General features: G+C 42.9%; 1 protein-coding gene across 1 annotated transcript; it reads left to right on the top strand.

Annotated features, from left to right (window-relative positions):
• Nucleotides 1-648: 648 nt before the first annotated feature.
• On the top strand, nt 649-18,002 carry vax1 (ventral anterior homeobox 1). Its single transcript, XM_031755032.2, has 4 exons — nt 649-760; nt 11,849-12,109; nt 13,299-13,486; nt 16,123-18,002. Exons 2-4 carry the CDS (start codon nt 11,896-11,898, stop codon nt 16,663-16,665), a joined length of 945 nt encoding a protein of 314 aa, XP_031610892.1. The 5' UTR covers nt 649-760; nt 11,849-11,895; the 3' UTR covers nt 16,666-18,002.
• The last annotated feature ends 238 nt before the right edge of the window (nt 18,003-18,240 follow it).

Genomic DNA, 18,240 nt, shown 5'->3' with positions numbered 1-18,240 from the left:
GACTCAGGAAAGCCCGTCCAGCCATCAGCTCCACCTACTGCATAACCACCAACTCACCCGCCTGTGGCAGCCACACCACCTTTGGCACAGACACCAGATCATGCACCACAAGTTTCCATGTCACCTCCAGCTCAACCTAAAGCTTGCGGCTGCCACACCGCCAACTGCTCAGCCGTCTGTGGCTGCTACACCATCATTTGGTCGAGCTACATCGCCTGTGGCTGCCAAGCCGCCACCGGTGCAACCACCTGCGGCTGCCATGCCGCTGTCTGGTCCTGTCTTGTCTGATCCTGCGCATCGGCCACCTGCCATGGTGCCCGGAAATCATCATACGTCCATGACCTGCACTGCCTGTCAGTCCACGACCAACCGCCAAGCCCTGTCCAGCGCCTGCCAAGCTTTGTTTGCCGCATGCCGAGACAGCCCGTCCATGGAAACCCACCAAGCTACTAAAGGCTCCTCTTCCACATCCATGCCACAGTAGTCCACCCACCACGCTGCCCCAGGGTCATCGTCCACACCTGCTGTCACCGCCTTCTGCGCAGTGGGCCTTCTGATCTGCTCCGTCACCGGAGTCGGCCCTCTGATGGGCCTGATTATAGACTCTGTGCAGTTAACTGTGTTTTCGGACTTTGTTCACCTGGAATCCGGGTTGGCCACCTGAACTGCTTCGCCCTGAACTCTTGTGCCATCGAGCTCCGGGTCAACACTGCGACCTCCAAATCGACACTTACAACACTGCAGCGTACAACAGCTTGAGGTGAGTGACTGTAGAGAGACCAGACAGACATGATCACAAAAGAAAATCTACAATATAGACCACCAACAGGTGGCATGATGAATAGTTAATCATTGTCAGTGTTGGGAAGGTTACTTTTAAAATGTATTCCATTACAGAATACTGAATACATGCCCCAAAATGTATTCTGTAACGTATTCCGTTACGTTACTCAATGAGAGTAACGTATTCTGAATACTTTGGATTACTTAATATATTATCGTGCTGTTTACAACTACGTGAATGTACTATTGCTGCGATTTATTACTGTTACTCAAGGTCCGCGGCTCCGAACCGTAGTAAAGGGACCTCTGGCTAATACGGTGGGTTCCGTGTCGGGCTGGTAGCCGAAAAATAGCTTTACTTTGTTGTCTGGGTCAACTTTGCTTGCCAGAGACAGAGAGAGGCGTTGAAAGGCTCCAACGGAACTTATTTTTTCCGGAGGAAAACACGAACACAGCGTACAGTTGAGTCTTAATAGCTTACTTACAAATGGGCTCGTCAGGCACTCTTCTTGGCTGCAGTGGTTATTATTATATTTACATGCTTCCAGCTCCCGTTTTTGCCCCGTGACAGCTCGGACTTTTCCTTTCTCTCCCTCCCTCGCTCACAGACACATAACGTGTATGGTAGTCCATTCTCCCTGCAGCACGGACTACACTGCCCATCAGGCTACATTCTTTAGGGCCATGCCTGTAGCATTCTGTCTATTAGCTTAGCACAACAACAACAACAAAAAAGCGCTCTCTCACCCAGGAAACACGCAGAGAGAGAGAGCGTCACCCTGTAACCATGGCAACCGTAACGCTGCCGCCTGGAACAACAGAACATAGCTGTCAGACAAACCCAAATAATCCTGACCCGCGACAATATGAAACAGGGAAGTACCGCCGTGTAATCCATTTATTTCAACAAAGTAACTGTATTCTGAATACCACCTTTTTAAACGGTAACTGTAACGGAATACAGTTACTCATATTTTGTATTCTAAATACGTAACGGCGGTACATGTATTCCGTTACTCCCCAACACTGATCATTGTTATTCAAAGCACCTGTCTGTAGTAATACTGTCATGCCTAATCTGTGTATATGTCTGTATGTCTGTGTAGATATGTTTAAATTTACTGTATTTTGTTTTTATGTCAACATATTTTTTTCTGTTATTTAAATTTTATGCCCCATGTGAAGGAGTACTGCCATAATGTCATTGCTAGAATAATGACAATAACAGTCTTTAGTCTTTAGTTCCCAAAAGGCATTCTGTCTGACTGATTTTTCAAGCCCTGCCAATCCTTTTGTATGGCCTTTTTGGTGTCAGAACTCATTTGACAGAACCAAGACTCATTTGTGCTCCACTACTGGCTGCCACTGATTTTGGATAACATTGTATTTGTTTCATAAAATTCCTCTCTTGTCCCTACGGGCGGTTTATCCTTCAAGCTCGGGTCCTCTACCAGAGGCCTGGGAGCTTGAGGGTCCTGCGCAGTATCTTAGCTGTTCCCAGGACTGCGCTCTTCTGGACAGAGATCTCCGATGTTGTTCCCGGGATCTGCTGGAGCCACTCGCCTAGCTTGGGAGTCACCGCACCTAGTGCTCCGATTACCACGGGGACCACCGTTACCTTCACCCTCCACATCCTCTCCAGCTCTTCTCTGAGCCCTTGGTATTTCTCCAGCTTCTCGTGTTCCTTCTTCCTGATATTGCTGTCATTCGGAACCGCTACATCGATCACTACGGCCGTCTTCTTCTGTTTGTCTACCACCACTATGTCCGGTTGGTTAGCCACCACCATTTTGTCCGTCTGTATCTGGAAGTCCCACAGGATCTTAGCTCGGTCATTCTCCATCACCCTTGGGGGCGTCTCCCATTTTGACCTCGGGACTTCCAGGTTATACTCGGCACAGATGTTCCTGTACACTATGCCGGCCACTTGGTTATGGCGTTCCATGTATGTCCTGCCTGCTAGCATCTTGCACCCTGCTGTTATGTGCTGGATTGTCTCAGGGGCATCTTTACACAGCCTGCACCTGGGGTCTTGCCTGGTGTGATAGACCCCAGCCTCTATGGATCTTGTGCTCAGAGCTTGTTCCTGTGCTGCCATGATTAGTGCCTCTGTGCTGTCTTTCAGTCCAGCTTTGTCCAGCCACTCTTAAGATTTCTGGATGTCAGCCAGTCTGCCGGTGGTACATACCGTGCAGGGGCCTGTTCTTCCATTATGGTTCCTCCTCTTTCTTGGGTTTCTGCTGCCTGAGGTATTCACTGAGCACTCAGTTAGGGGCATCTTTCTGATGTATTCGTGGATGTTCGTTGTCTCATCCTGGACTATGGTGCTGACACTCACCAGTCCCCAGCCTCCTTCCTTCCGCTTAGCGTACAGCCTCAGGGTGCGGGACTTGGGGTGAAACCCTCCATGCATGGTCAGGAGCTTTCTTGTCTTTATGTCAGTGGCTTCTATCTCCTCCTTTGGCCAGCCTATTACCCCAGCAGGGTACCTGATCACGGGCAGGCGTAGGTGTTGATAGCCTGGATCTTGTTCTTTCTGTTCAGCTGACTCCTCAGGACTGTAAGGGCAGGGATAGCCCAGTAGGTAGAGTGGTCCCCCCATGAACCACTACCCTGAGGTACCCTGATGTACCCCTGGGCGCTGGATTGGTGGCTGCCCACTGCTTCACTGAGTGAATGGGTTAAATGGGTAATTTGATTACGGGGATTAATAAAGTATACATTACCCTCTGCAGGTACTTGGTGGTTGCAGCTTTCCTAGCGGCCTCTTCATGGTTCCTATTGCCCTCTGGGATCCCCAGGTACTTGTAGCTGTCCTCTATGTCTGCAATGTTGCCTTCTGGTAGTTCGATCCCCTCAGTTCTGACTACCTTTCCTCTCTTTGTTATCATCCGACTACACTTCTCCAGCCCGAACGACATTCCAATGTCATTGCTGTATATCCTGGTGGTGTGGATCAGTGAATCGATGTCTCGTTCACTCTTGGCATACAGCTTGATGTCATCCATGTACAGGAGGTGGCTGACAACTGCTCCATTCCATAGTCAGTATCCGTAGCCAGTCTTATTAATGATCTCACTGAGGGGGTTCAGGCCTATGCAGAACAGCAGTGGGGACAGAGCATCTCCTTGGTAGATCCCGCACTTGATGCTGGCTTGTGCTATGGGCTTGGAGTTGGCCTCCAGTGTTGTATGCCACATCCCCATTGAGTTCCTGATGAAGGCTCTTAGGGTCCTGTTGATCTTGTATAGTTCTAGGCATTCCAGTATCCAGCTGTGGGGCATTGAGTCATAGGCCTTCTTGTAATCAATCCAGGCTGTGCACAGGTTGGTCAGTCTGGTCTTGCAGTCTCAATTTACTGCTCGGTCTACCAGTAGCTGGTGTTTTATTCCTCTGGTATTCTTGCAGATTCCTTTCTGTGCCCCGCTCATGTATTGACCCATGTGCCTGTTCATCTTAGCCGCTATAATGCCTGACAGGAGCTTCCATGTAGTACTGAGGCAGGTTATTGGTCGGTAGTGGGATGGGACCGGTCCTGTCTTGGGATCCTTGAGGATCAGGACTGTCTGGCCTTCGGTTAGCCATTCCGGGTGTCTCTTGTCAACTAGCAGCTGGTTCATTTGTGCTGCCAGACGCTCATGGAGTGCAGTCAGCTTCTTTACCCAGTAGGCGTGAACCATGTCGAGGCCTGGTGCTTTCTAACTCTTCATACTGGAGACCCTTTCTTGGATGTCTGCCACTGTGATTATTACTGGACCCTGTTTAGGGTGGTTGCTGTGCCACTGAGCATTGCTGTTATGGGTTGCGTCCTTCTCCCATATGCTCTTCCAGTATTGCTCCGTCTCCAGCCTTGGTGGTGCTGTTCTCATATTGTTCCCTTGCCACTGAGAGTACACCCTTGCTGGTTCAGTGGGGAACAGCTGGTTTATTCTCCTGCCTTCTATCTCTCTGGTGTACCTCTTCAAGCGGCTGGCCAAGGCTGTGAGTCTTTGCTTGGCAGTTTCCAAGGCCTCAGGTATGAACAGCTTGCTCTACTTCTTCTTCATTTTTCTTCATTTTTGTGACTAAGAAATAGGGATGGGTACCGGTTTCCGGTGCCATGATGGCACCAGTTCTGACATAAACAGTAGTAACCAGACTGAAAAGCAGCGCACATTTCGGTGCTTTATTTCGGTGCTTTTTTTTTCTTGAGATGTCATACACTTTGGATTCTAGCCAATCATTTTACCTTTACAAGGATAGTAGGCGGGCCCAGGTACGTACGGTCTTTTAGAGCAGAGCTACAGATTAAAAATGCCCAAGGCAAAGCGGTCAAAAGTCTGGCTGTACTTCACAGCAAAAGATGCAAACTCAGCAGCCTGCAACAAGTGCTTTAAGCCCCACGCCCGGTACCGCATGAGCAAAAGGAGGAGATCACGTTTAATCGGTTATAACACAGGGTGAGAAATATAAGTCCAGACATGTGTGGTATCCACAGAAACCTCTGAATCTCAGCTAAAATGTCATATAAACCATTTCTACAACCACCAAACTCACCGAAAACAAGCCATGATTAAACGAGCAGTTATGTGAATGCGCAGAAGTCCGCTAAACAAACAAGGTGAACCAGAAATTCTACAGACTTCATGTAACCAGCTAAAGAAAAGCTGGTTATCTTCCAGAGCTATCACCAATTCCAAACACCAAGTTTCACCACACTCTGACCAAAATTCACTGAATGAGCCGCAAAAGAAGACCACAAAAACACACAGCGGCGCAAATGTGCTAAGACAGAAATTGGCTTACCGTCCAGATTTCCTCCGTTATTTTCGCCGGTAGCCGGTAACCACGTGATTGCCGGTAGTTACCATGCCTACCTAGCCGCATCAGAGTCATTTTCCGTCAACAACCTCCATTTTAAACCCACCTATAGACACGTGACTGGACAGACGTCACATGCAGTAAATTTGGGCCCACGTGGGTTTTGGCATTACAACGTCTGATTGGTTGACGTAACGTGAACGTGGCATCGTTACTGTGATTCTATTGGCTCAAACAATTAAAAAGAGGTGTCAATCATGCAAATTGACCAAAAGAAACCAAAGTTACAGCCCCTCAGAGTTTAAAGGGCCAGAGGCCAATTAAGCGCTCCATGGCAGAAAAGGCCCATTACCATGTAAATGTGTGGTTAATTCTTCAAAAATGCATTTAAAAAAAAATCATTTTTAGGCATGTTAATAAAATTAATTAATGACTGCTCTTAAATACCTAAAAAAAATCAACTGGCATGGTGTCCAATTGTGTGCAAGAATTGGACATTTTTGTACAACGTCTGGATATTCATGTATTGACAGCGCTGCAATTTTTCACTGTTTCACTTTAAAAACATAAATCTTTGCACAGATGATGTTTATATGTTGTTACGGTTCTTATCATTTTGCAGAAAAAAAGAGACTGCTAAAAATAAAAACATGAGAGGTTTTTGGACGAAGTTTGTGTTCTCCATTCTTTAAGCACCGGTTCGAGCACCGTTTAAGCACCGGCACCATTTCAAAAGTACCAATTTGGCACCGGTATCGGATAAAACCTAAACGATACCCATCCCTACTAAGAAATTCATGTTCAAGTATTCTACATGCTTTACTTTGCAGTTTTGCGAAATTCAACTATAAGCTATTCAGAAATCATTGCTAGTTGTCATTTGTATTTATTTATTTATTTATTTTTGCAGTTAAAAAAATAAAAATAAATGAGTATTCAAATAGGGGAGTTCTCAAAAGCCAAATGTGTATCTGAGTCTAAAAATAGATTAAATGCTGTGTTGAGGCTGACAATTTCAGCATTTACATGGATGTTAAGATGTGATTATTTTATCTGAGTAATCTCACCACTAAATTAGTTACAAAGTCTAACAAATGAGATAGAAAATCTAAGTAAGGCCAGGTGGACGATAGATAACAACAACAACAAAAAATGGACAAGGTTAAGAGTCTGGCTTTCAGGAGTCGGGAGTGTTGAATCATTTTAAACTAAGACATTTATCTAGTGGTAACCAGGTCCTCTAAGGCAGAATAAATCAGTAGCTGGGGGAAATGTTTTTGGCTATACAAAAAAATGAAATATGTAAAGCCAGACCTACCAAATTTTCCCCACCTCCAGGAGAAGTAACAGATCATTTAAAACAAATGCTTGACAGTGGCATTATTTGACCTTTTTGTAGTTGTTTCTGCAGGAAAAGTGGTGTGGTCTCAGTTTCTGTGTTGTGTATAGAAAGTTTAATGATGTCACCAGAAAGGATATATATGCCCTTTTAATGAAAGATATGAGATATGCCTGCTGGTTGTCCGCACTTGATTTGGCCAATGCAACAGAAGGTTAATCCAAAATGCTTTGAAAACATTACAAGGATTGTTTGAATTTAATGTTTTGAATTTCTGTACATGAAATGTACTTTCTAAAGATGGGTGGATTTCATACTTGCAGATTTGCAGTGGACAACGTGTTTGATGTACTTTGATGATATTATGTGTTTGGACGCACATTTCAGCAGCAGGCCAATTTGAAAATCAAACCCTGTAAATTTGATTTTGTTTACTAATTGTCACATGTCATGTCCCATGCAGAGGGGTTAAGGTAGACCGTGCTATGTGGGCTGCAGTCAGTGAGTTGCCTTCCAAAGCAATCAAATTCAGGCCCACAGCTATCTCAGTTTAACATCCTACTGAAGGTGTTTTAGAGAAAGTGGAGTGTTTTTAATGGACTGATGATTGTCAACAAGTAATAAAAGGTAAAATGAAGGTGGTGAAGTGAAGGTGGATGAGTTTAAATATCTGGGGTCAACTATCCAAAGCAACGCACAGTGCACGAGACAGGTGACAAAGAGAGTGCGGGCAGGATCAAGGGGGTGCGGGGTGATTTGTAACAAAAGGATACCAACAAGAGTGAAAGGGAAGGTTTACGAGATTGTAAAGAGACCTGCTATGATGTATGGTTTGGAGATGGTAGCACTAAGAAAAAGATGAGAGGCAGAGCTGGAGCTGGACAGAATAGCTTGCTAATTTTCAGTATAAGAAAATACATCGTCCAGGCAAATTAATGCAAAAGCATCCAAAATGGGATGGATGCTGTTTCTGCTAACAGGACCAGGTCTGTACTCGGAAGTTTCCCAATTATCTGTAAAGCACATATAGTTTTTGGACACTACGCAGGCAGCCAGCAATTTAATGAGAACAAAGCTTATTAATAACTAAAAGACTAATTACTAACTAGTTTACTAACTACTGACCAGGCAGATTGCATGCAGATGCAATCCTTTCAAGGTTACCTGCTTATGGTGATCCAAAGAAAGTGAGGTTGGAGCCACAAGTTGATGGCTCGTGCCTATCCCAGCCGCCATAAGGCAAGAGGCGGGGTACACCCTGGACGGGTCACCAATCTGTCGCAGGGCTAACGCAGAGACAGACAACCATTCACACCTATGGGTAATTTAGAATCACCAATTAGCTAACCCCAACTAACTGCGTGTTTTGGATGGTGGGAGGAAGCTGGAGTACCTGGGGAGAACATGCAACCTCCACACAGAAAGGCTCGGGCAAGATTGTGGAGTCAAACACAGCACCTTTTTGCTGTGAGGTGACAGTGCCACACCCCATTCTGACCCGGCAAACCAAATATAGGTGTTTTGTTGCCTAAGGTTCTGGTGCTGTTGCCGTCAGAAATGAATACCATTTAGGTATTTAGAAGTTGCAATGAAAGGTAAAAGATAGGCTTCATTGGCCAGGCTGGTTAAGCAACAGGTTAAAAGTGGTGCAGGTTGTTCTTCCCATAAGGCCTCTGCTTGCTCCCTTGTAGCCATCCATCACATCTAGGCCCAATGAATGGGTAGCATTGGACATATCGGGGCCTCTCTATGAAACTCCTAATCTGAACAGGTACATCTTACAAAATGGACTAATCATGAAGCTAAGGACTGTATTGTTTTAGTGTTGTTTGCAGTATCCATTCAGATCAAGGCTGAAATTTTGATTTGACTCTGTTTAAGGAACTGTGAAAACTTTCACATATTTGTAAGTTAGGTACCTTAAAAGTATAACTTAACTGCATCTCATTGTCTGTGTTCTTGCTTTGTGTAAACTGCAGTCACTTAAACTTTGAGACTTTGGTTAGACATTGTCCAACAGAAAAGTCTTTATGACTTTAAGGCTAAGTTCTAATTTTATTCTGAAGGAGAACTGGTCTGGGTACAAAAAGCTGTATTACTCAGGTTAATGCCTCTCTATGAAGGCCCTGAATGTGTGGCCCATTTAGATTAACCCATGTATATCTTCTGTGGTAGCAGCTGACCTAAGGTCCTGAAGGTGGACCACCACATGTCCCCTTAAAGAAGAAAGACCAGCATTAAGCAGTTCAGCTGTTGCCACTGGAAACTCCTCATGTCATCAGAGGTCTCCTATTTCGTCTCAGGATGATCAGATGTAGTAACTTGTAAAGAGGGTAATGTGACTGGGATGAACCCTGAACTCACCATCATTGGGATACGTTGGTCCAGGGCTAATGACTTATATCGAGCGTGGCTATCTGCGTAGCTAATGAGACTACAGATTTTGATTATGGATGAGCAATGGGCATTTGGTGTGTGTATGTGAGGAGCAGGACATAACGTGGCATAGGTGTGTTCATCATTCGCGGCTGATTTGTGCTGCCAGGAACGTTGACAGTTAGCGAGGGGGTTAGCTATTCCTGTGTTAGGAGGGTTTCTTTAGCTAGTCCAGCTCAATCAGAGGAACGCGAGACGCTGTCATTGCTCCTCAATGTGCTGCGGCCTCGAACGCTTCAAGCATTATTTAATGTGTGGCTTCCTGTGCACGCCAGTGGAGTGAGAGGACCCCACGAGCCCAGACCCTGGGATGGGGTCTCTTTTCATTTTAGGGATGGATATTTTTATCCCCCCCACCTCCACCCAATGAACCCTTTTATGAAGTGTAACAGTTGGAAAGTTTAACATCACATTCAGTGTAATCACTGTTTATTTTGTCAACAAATACAACCCAGCTTTAAACCTGGAAACTGCTCATTATAGCACCTAAACATTTATGCTGGTGTAATTCTCGGGTATAATTATCTGGTGCTACGTTGCTTTTAAAGTCTTGATCTGGATTAATAAAAGACGCATTTTTGAAGGAAAAGATCCACAAATGAAAAATCAGATTGTTCAGATTTTCTGTGGACTGCAGGGTGTTTGCAAATTATTATTAATTACTTACATTATTTAAAATACAGTCTTGTTGACTGACTACTGGACAATGTGTTTTGCTACATACGTTACCTGAATTCTCTTTTTTTTTGGGACGTTGAACAGTTGCTATTTTTGAGGATGTGTAAAACTCCCCTCTTAGCCATTGTATGAAGCTGAGAGGCCAAGACCATGCATCCTCAATCAATTTCCCAGGCTGTAGTTCTGCAACCCAGCTTGCAAAATCCAGGTCCCCTTTAGTCGCTCCCTTTTTATCCTCCTTTTACCTTTGTCAAACAATGGATCCTTCCCTATTTCACACTGAATCCCCTAAACACTGTGTGAATAAAGTTAGTCCAACATGCGGCCCTAAACCCACCCTGAGACTGCTGCGGGCAGCCACACTCACAGAATTGTGTGTTAATAGTCCAATTAGATAATTGCCATCTTTCACTCCTTTTCCTCTCTGTTTCCCATAAAGGCATGAATGGCACTCAGGGAGGGGGGCAGCCTGAAGAGGGCTTCTGGCCAGCTAAGGTGACAAGAAGGGCCAGAGAATGTTCCTAGCACTAGCCCGCTGGTTTGAATTGAATCTTTGTGGCCTAATCAATGGTCTTATTGGATTACTGGCCACTGCTGTGTTCAGAGATATTGTTTCACTGACAATGAAAATAGCAAAGAGTTGGTGGTTGGGTGGGTGGGTAGTGGGTTGGAAGGCGAGTGGTGGAGAGAGGTAGGGGCCATTTCAGGGGTATGCGTGCATGAGAGAGAGTGTAGGCAGCCGAAGCACTAATGACAAGTTTTGTTCCCCTTTTTTGTCTCCTTCAAATATGCAGGTTAAGATTGCGAGAGCTGAAGATGGCTTTTAGGGTGCAATCATTTGAATACTGAAGGATGTGGCATTAGCGTCCGGGACCTCGCTGGGGTTTTCTCTTTGACCGAATCACATGATGACACAGGAAACTTGAACACAATTCTCATTTAAGAAGAGCCCAGCATTGTTGTGGTACTCCAGCTGGCTAGGTCATCATTGCCTTCATAAATTTTGCTATGTGTGGATTTTTTCATTACCCTTTGTTAGCTATCTCTCTCACACTCTGTCTCCCTCTCTGGCTCACTCCCAGTTTCTCTTGCCTACAATAGCGTAGTGACAAGATCTGCACGTTGCAGAATTCCATTGATTGGAGAGAAAGCCAAAGGGAAAAACGAGATCAAAGTTCACTGACAGGCTGCAACAACACGGTACGCTGTAAAAAGTCAGTGGGACAAAATAACTAGCCGTGTTCTGGCGCCGGAAGAACGACGTGCCCGGGAACTTTTTTGGGCTCCGGTCGACTCGTACCTCTGCGATTGTGTGCGGGAGGCTTGGTTGCGAGACAAGACCAATCATTTGTCTTGATACCCTGCACTGAGAGCAGGCAAACTGAGGGGGACGGAACGAACAAACCCCTCTATCAAGACCTGATCTATTTCCCCAAACAATTTTGTGTATTCATGAGGTTACGCAAATGTGGAGGCAGCAAAATTACCGTAATCAATTGAAACAGCGAGTGCGCATCCATGGCTCTGATTATTTGGAGATCATCTATCAGCCTGATGTCTGTGTAACGAGGAAAGGGGGGCATTGAATTACTATTGAGATTTACTGAGAAGTCCATGATCATTGGGCAAGGGAGTTTGGTCAGTGATAATAGGACTCCTTGGTCTGGCGGCGGCGGAAGTATTTCTCCAAACATTAGATAGCTGACACTGCACTGCTGAAAGGTGCTGTTTTGAAACTAAAACCCACAGTGTCCGGACAGGCTGGTGAGCTGCATTCTCCATAATCTCCTTTTTTTCCCCCACCTGACAAAGGAAAATCAGAGGTGGACAAGCGGCGGCTCTAAGAGGATAAACTGAGCATGGAGGTCAGATACAACCAAGAGACTGAAGGGATGGTGCTGAAGAATGGACTAAAGGAGGGAAAAGATGGCAAGGACTCCCAGGGCAGCCTGACCAAAAGCTTCCTCAAGGACCAGCAGGACTCCTTTCCCCCCTCCGGGACCGTGGACACTTGTGACAAGAACAGGGGGAGCACAGGGGACCCAGACTACTGTCGGAGAATACTTGTTCGAGGTAATGTCTGTCCTTTGATTTTTAAGCTGTTATCAGTCTGTCGCACTCAGCTGCATTTGACAAATTTGAAATATGAGATTATCTTGAAAAAAGTTGTAAAACGAGCTCCGTAATGTCACAGTGTGGTCGTTTAGTTCATAAAGAGGAAGCTGACCGTTCATCAGCCTTTGTAGATTGGAAGCACTTTACTGAACTTTAAAGTTAACACCAAAAGGTTTTCCTTTTTTAAAATATAGTTTTAATTAACAGCCCTTTAATAAACTCACTTCTTCTTATTTTATTGCTCCAGAATTACAGCAACATAAAAATGTAAGATAACTGAATTATCTGCTGTGTTACGTGCACATGCTTTTTAAAGACAATGACAAAACGTTTAGAATTTATATTTTAAGATTAATTATTACAACAATTTTAGGATTTACTGTTAAAATAAGCAGATTTAAAAGTGCTTTACCAGGTATATCCCCTATATTTTCAGAGTTATAAAGATCATTAATCAGAGGGAAAATACGGACACACTTTGTTATTATTGCTGTTTAACATCAACAAATGATGCATCGCATTAAATGCGTGAGTGAACAGCTGAGTGTGTCATCTGTGTGTTTTCTGTCACCCATCACGAGTGTTTGAAAACAAATTATTAATATAATAGCTACACAAAACCACTTGTTTAATTACTCAAAATGTAACAAGGAAAATGTGCATCAAGGTTTTCAATTAAAATATTTTACTCTAATATTGAATAAAATTATACAGTAATTATTCATTCATGTTTTCACAGCATAATTTAAAATAATAGCAAACATAAGCAGACTGTAAAGATATAGATATAACCATTAGCATTTTATTCATTTGTCTTTTGTGCCAGGTCGTGTGAATGAAAAATAAATAGGCTCACTTTGATTTAATGTTTTTTTTATTATAATCTTCACTTAAACTTAAATTGAATTTTCAGTTTTCTGCAAAGCATTTCACAGTCACACTGATGAAAATAAATCATTTGGAGTACATCACGTCACACTTAAAGGTTACTCAGAATAGACCTCCACTACTGTGGCTTTATAAAATATAATTCTAATAATAATAAATTTAATTATATTAATAATTGAGATGAGATCAAATTTGTCTACATTGTGTCCTGGTTGTGATGTTGCCACTGTGGTTTGAATTATTTTGCTTCTTGTTGCAGATGCTAAAGGCTCCATAAGAGAAATCATTCTGCCCAAAGGTTTGGACTTGGACCGGCCGAAGCGTACCCGCACCTCCTTCACTGCAGAGCAGCTCTACCGTTTAGAGATGGAGTTTCAGAGGTGTCAGTATGTGGTTGGAAGGGAACGCACAGAATTGGCCCGTCAGCTCAACCTCTCTGAAACTCAGGTATGCACTCAGCAACATCGCCATGAATTTAAACAAAGTGTCTTTCTGCACGAAACCATCATCTATTTGGATTTCACATAATTCTGTTAGTGTTTTAGCCAATAGGAAGGTGGATATAACCACATAATTAAATTAATTTCAGTTCATTTTGAAGCACATGAATAATTATGTAGGACTCAGAGGAGGCCATTTACTAACTGTTTATTTAAGTTGGAAATATTTTGTGTTCACAGAATTTTAAGGAGATATTTTTACACATAATTACACTTTGATTTTGAAACATGATTTTCATGCTGATCACTGGTTTGCATGCTATATGGAAAAAAAATCCTCCACCCACAGCAATCATTAAAAATCATATCTCAGCGGTTGTAACTTACTGTTTTAGAGAGACCCCAAAATATTTGATTTGAGCTTCTAATAAAAATTTAAATTGAAATAAAGCAATCATGTGTTTACTGTCTGACTGAGATGTGTGCTGGCCATAGAAAAGCTCAAAATTTGTCTTCATGCTGTACATGTGGGGTCAGCACAGGTTCATGTAGTGGGTGAACTGTGTTTGCTCTTTGTACCAGATTCCACAGCGAGTCACTCCAGTGATCCCAGCTGCCTGTTTCAGCTCCTGTGGCCCGTTGGCTTCTCTGTGATTTTTAACACTGGTGCTGTCGAGACCTCAGTTTGCAGTTTGTGTTAATGTGGGTTTCGCCACAGATGAATGAACTTGACCTTGAGAAAAGGCCTGCAAGAGGTCATCTAAAGACACAACTAACAGCAACGGCTGTGCATGTTTTAACCTAGCTGTGTGTTAACATTTTAAATGTTTTACATTTTCATTAGAGCAACACAACCGCTGTTTCCCCCACACTGCAACTGTTCATTTAAAAGTCGGACAGAAAACCAACTTTTCAATGTCTAGTTTTCATCTGAAATGTAAGTAGTTGGATTGAGACTCCTCGGCCGTCATGTGTAATCAGCAGTTTGAAGATACCAGTTTCACATCGTCAACTTTGCACTGAGTCCACTCAGGAGACCACCTCGTTCATTTTTGTAGTCTTTATGTTGCGGACAGAGATTATTGGATAGAGCAGTGGCGTTTCTTCACTTTGTGTGAAGAATATAGCGAGGAGATAAAAGTATTCAAATGTGATTGGAGTCTTTTTTAAATCTTTTTTCTTTTACTATATATTATTAATATTTTGCTCTTTACTAATTTTTACTGTACCATTCTGCTGAGTGACTGTCTTCTGCTCGTCAAATAAATTTCATTGCAATGTTGATCCTGTGCTAACTTGCATATGACAAATAAAACTGAAAACTGAAAACTGAGTAGCCCCCGGACTGAGCTGCTGATGATTGGTACATGTATATTTTGTTCCTTATTAAAATAGTCCCGTGTGTCTAACAACGACAACAGCAGCTATATTTCACATAAAACCTCTTTCACTTTTGACATATTTTAAATTATACCGCTAATTAAAATTGAACTATTAAAATGTCACATTAAATAAAATGATGGATAAAACATGTAAATATAATAAAAATTTACTGTTTCTGATGAAAGGTACAACATCGAGCCTATATTAAGCACATCGAGGTAAATGTTGCGCTACATAAATAAAACTGAATAAAAATTGAATACTTGTGCTAGTTTAATCAGTTACAGCAGTAATATCCTCAGGCATGGAAATAATTTCTTCCCTGCTGTATATTTCACTTTCACAGTTTTCAATAAATCTCTAAAATGTTAGAAATATATTTTATTATGACTAATTTATTTAATTCAATTTAAGTTTAATATTTTCTGTTCATCAGATATTATTTTTAAGGAGCAAAAAGTGTCAATGTCAAATATTACATTTAAGATTTTTTAAATTTGTCTGAGGATATTTTGTGAAGTTTAGCCTTCATTTCCAGGGTCGGTAAATCCTGTGTTGGTAATTTAAAAAGTCATTGCAGTTATTTATCACCACTCTGAATGAAGATACGTAGAATACAAATATGGAATAGACCAGGTTTACTGTGAATGTGGTATTCAGGGTTTTGTTTCTAAAGAAATATGTTGAGATTTTAAGATCTTAATGTTAATAGGAGGCTATTTAAAATAACACAAATGCTGGCGAGTCATATTCAGGATAAAGCAGCTGGTCATTAATCTTTGTGGATCATTTAATTTTCCAATAAATAACATCACACCACAACAATCAGACATAAAGTCCAGATTCCCATGTTTTTGTTTACTGATGGCTCTGTTGGATCGTGTGTGGTTTGTAACGGGTTTGACTGAACTACTTTGCTGTCAGTTAGTCTACATGACTTAATGAAATCACTGTATTTTATGGTCAGTCTACTCTTATTAAAATGTCTGCACATATATAGCTGTTAGTACGGCTCTGAAAGAACGCTGCATCTGCACGGGGGAAGGGAAGGCAGCTGTCGCTGTAATCTGTGCAGACGAGCTGAAGCAGCAGGTATCAGTGAATATAAAATATTAGTCTTTTCTTAATTTTATACCAGCACACAAGATTTATATATTCATACACAGGATTTGGATCTGTGAACACGCGCTCTACGGCAACAGAGGAACTACATATGATTATTATTTCTCTGAAGGCTCTCTCTTATGTGTTTGAATCTAGGTGAAAGTCTGGTTCCAGAACCGCCGTACTAAGCAGAAGAAGGACCAGGGGAAGGACTCTGAGCTGCGTTCGGTAGTTTCAGAAACAGCAGCCACCTGCAGTGTCCTCAGACTGCTAGAGCAGGGCCGGCTGCTGACGCCTCCTGGCCTGCCGGGCCTCCTGCCTCACTGCGGCAGCAGCACTCTGGGCTCTGCCCTGCGGCCACCCTCCATGGCCATGGCCAGCAACGGCAGCAGTAGCAGCAGCAGTAGCGGAGGAAGCACTGGCACAGCAGGCGGCAGCCCCCCGCTACCCGCCGTCACCAGCTCAGGGACAGTGGCAAGCTTGCAAAGCTCACCGGCAGCTCACAGCCTTTTCAGCTTCCCTATGCCCTCCTTACTCAGTGGCGTCGCCACCCGCATTTCCTCCAACCCCCTCTCCATGGCGGGCTCCCTGGCTGGAAACCTGCAGGAACTTTCTGCACGCTACCTGAGTTCCTCTGCCTTTGAGCCTTACTCGCGGACCAATGGCAAAGAATCCATGGACAAGAAAATCCTGGAATAATGCTTTGTTTTTACATAGATGGAGTCCTGTTTCCTCAGGACACGTGCCGGTTATTTTCCTTGGCTGTTATTGTCATTTTTTTGTTTCGAGCTGTCTCTTTCATCTGTCTGTGTCATGTTTTGTAGCAGTTCATGTATTCCAGTTGCGCATCTGGCGCCTTGTACGAGGAAGCAAACATAAGCTCGTCTTAACAAAGAAAAGGTGGCAGTGGGGAGATTTTGCACAAGAAGTTCATAAAGGACTTTATAAAAGAGAATTAGAGAGATATACACTGAGGAGAGTAGTAACAGATGTCTTTCTGTTAATAAACAAATATTTAGTCCAAAAACCAACTATATACTAAAGCGCCTAGAGAATACAGCTGCTACTGTGGTGCATACAGTCTACAGCAGGGCGCTGAAGGCTGGTGACAAGAACTGTAAAGTTATGGTAATGTTGTTGAACTGTGTTCTTTGATTGTGATGGGTAGGTGCGTGTCAGAGCAGTGAGTAGATATAGACAAACAAGATGAGACGTCAAACACCTGAGCAGCAGTTTGTGTCATCCGACCGGTAGATCAGTGCTTTTAAAATTTAACGTTAGCAAGGCCAATTTCCTGAAACAGAACGAAAGAAGGGGTCGAGTCTGCGATTACAGGCCAGAGTCAAACCCAGCGATCAGAGACGTGATTACAGTTTGCATATGCAGATGTTTCATAAGAGCATCTTTTGTAAATCTGTATTATGTTTGAACCAAACCAAAACAGAATCCAGAACAATGTCGTCATACAGTATGAGAGTTGAATTGTTCCGTGTTCACACACACACACACACACACACACACATATGTGTGTGTGTGTGTGTGTGTGTGTGATTGTAATTCCACTACGAGTTCTCCAGGTTTTGGTGTACAGTTTCTATTGCGTGTTGGAGCTAAGCACAGGTACGAGCTACTGAAAGGGAGAAAAGCCTTTTCAGCTGAAACTGTTTGCTTTGTTGAACGCTACAAGGTAACAGCTTTTTCAATCATTAAGACAACCTTTCCTGTGCAAAATTTCTTAAATCCACAGCCTTCAGAAAAGATTAAGGCCGATGATTCTTGTGGAGACTGAATGAAATTATTGTAGTACTCAAGTACTGGAAATGCAAAATGTACCTTAAAGTTGTTATTTTATTGTAAATTATTTACTTCTGTAATTAATAGATTATTAGTATATCTGGAAAATAATGAATGAATGAATGTATTAGCAGGGTTCAATCAAAAGCTCTTTGGTGCTGTTGTTGTGAAATATCTTGAAATTTGTGAAATGTGTGGTTCAAATGTTGATATATATTATGTATACGGCTGCAGACAAAGACAAGTGTGTTTTTTTTTCTTCCATACATGTTGCTATAAATTAAGTTATGATAAATTTCATGACTGTCATGCCTCCTCTACACGCGCCTGATGTGTATGCTTGCTGATGTTATTCCCACTCATCCTTTGACTGGAGGGAACAAAAGCTATGAAGCAACAAAGTGGACTAACGTGTTGCAGTGACAGCGTAATTGGTTTAAAGGACATTTTATTAGGGCTGTACAGTTATTTATATAAGCA

Source organism: Oreochromis aureus, linkage group 13 (assembly GCF_013358895.1).
Source record: "Oreochromis aureus strain Israel breed Guangdong linkage group 13, ZZ_aureus, whole genome shotgun sequence".
NCBI lineage: Eukaryota > Metazoa > Chordata > Actinopteri > Cichliformes > Cichlidae > Oreochromis > Oreochromis aureus.
Note: the sequence above shows the minus strand (reverse complement) of the source record. Positions and strands in the feature narration are given on the sequence as shown.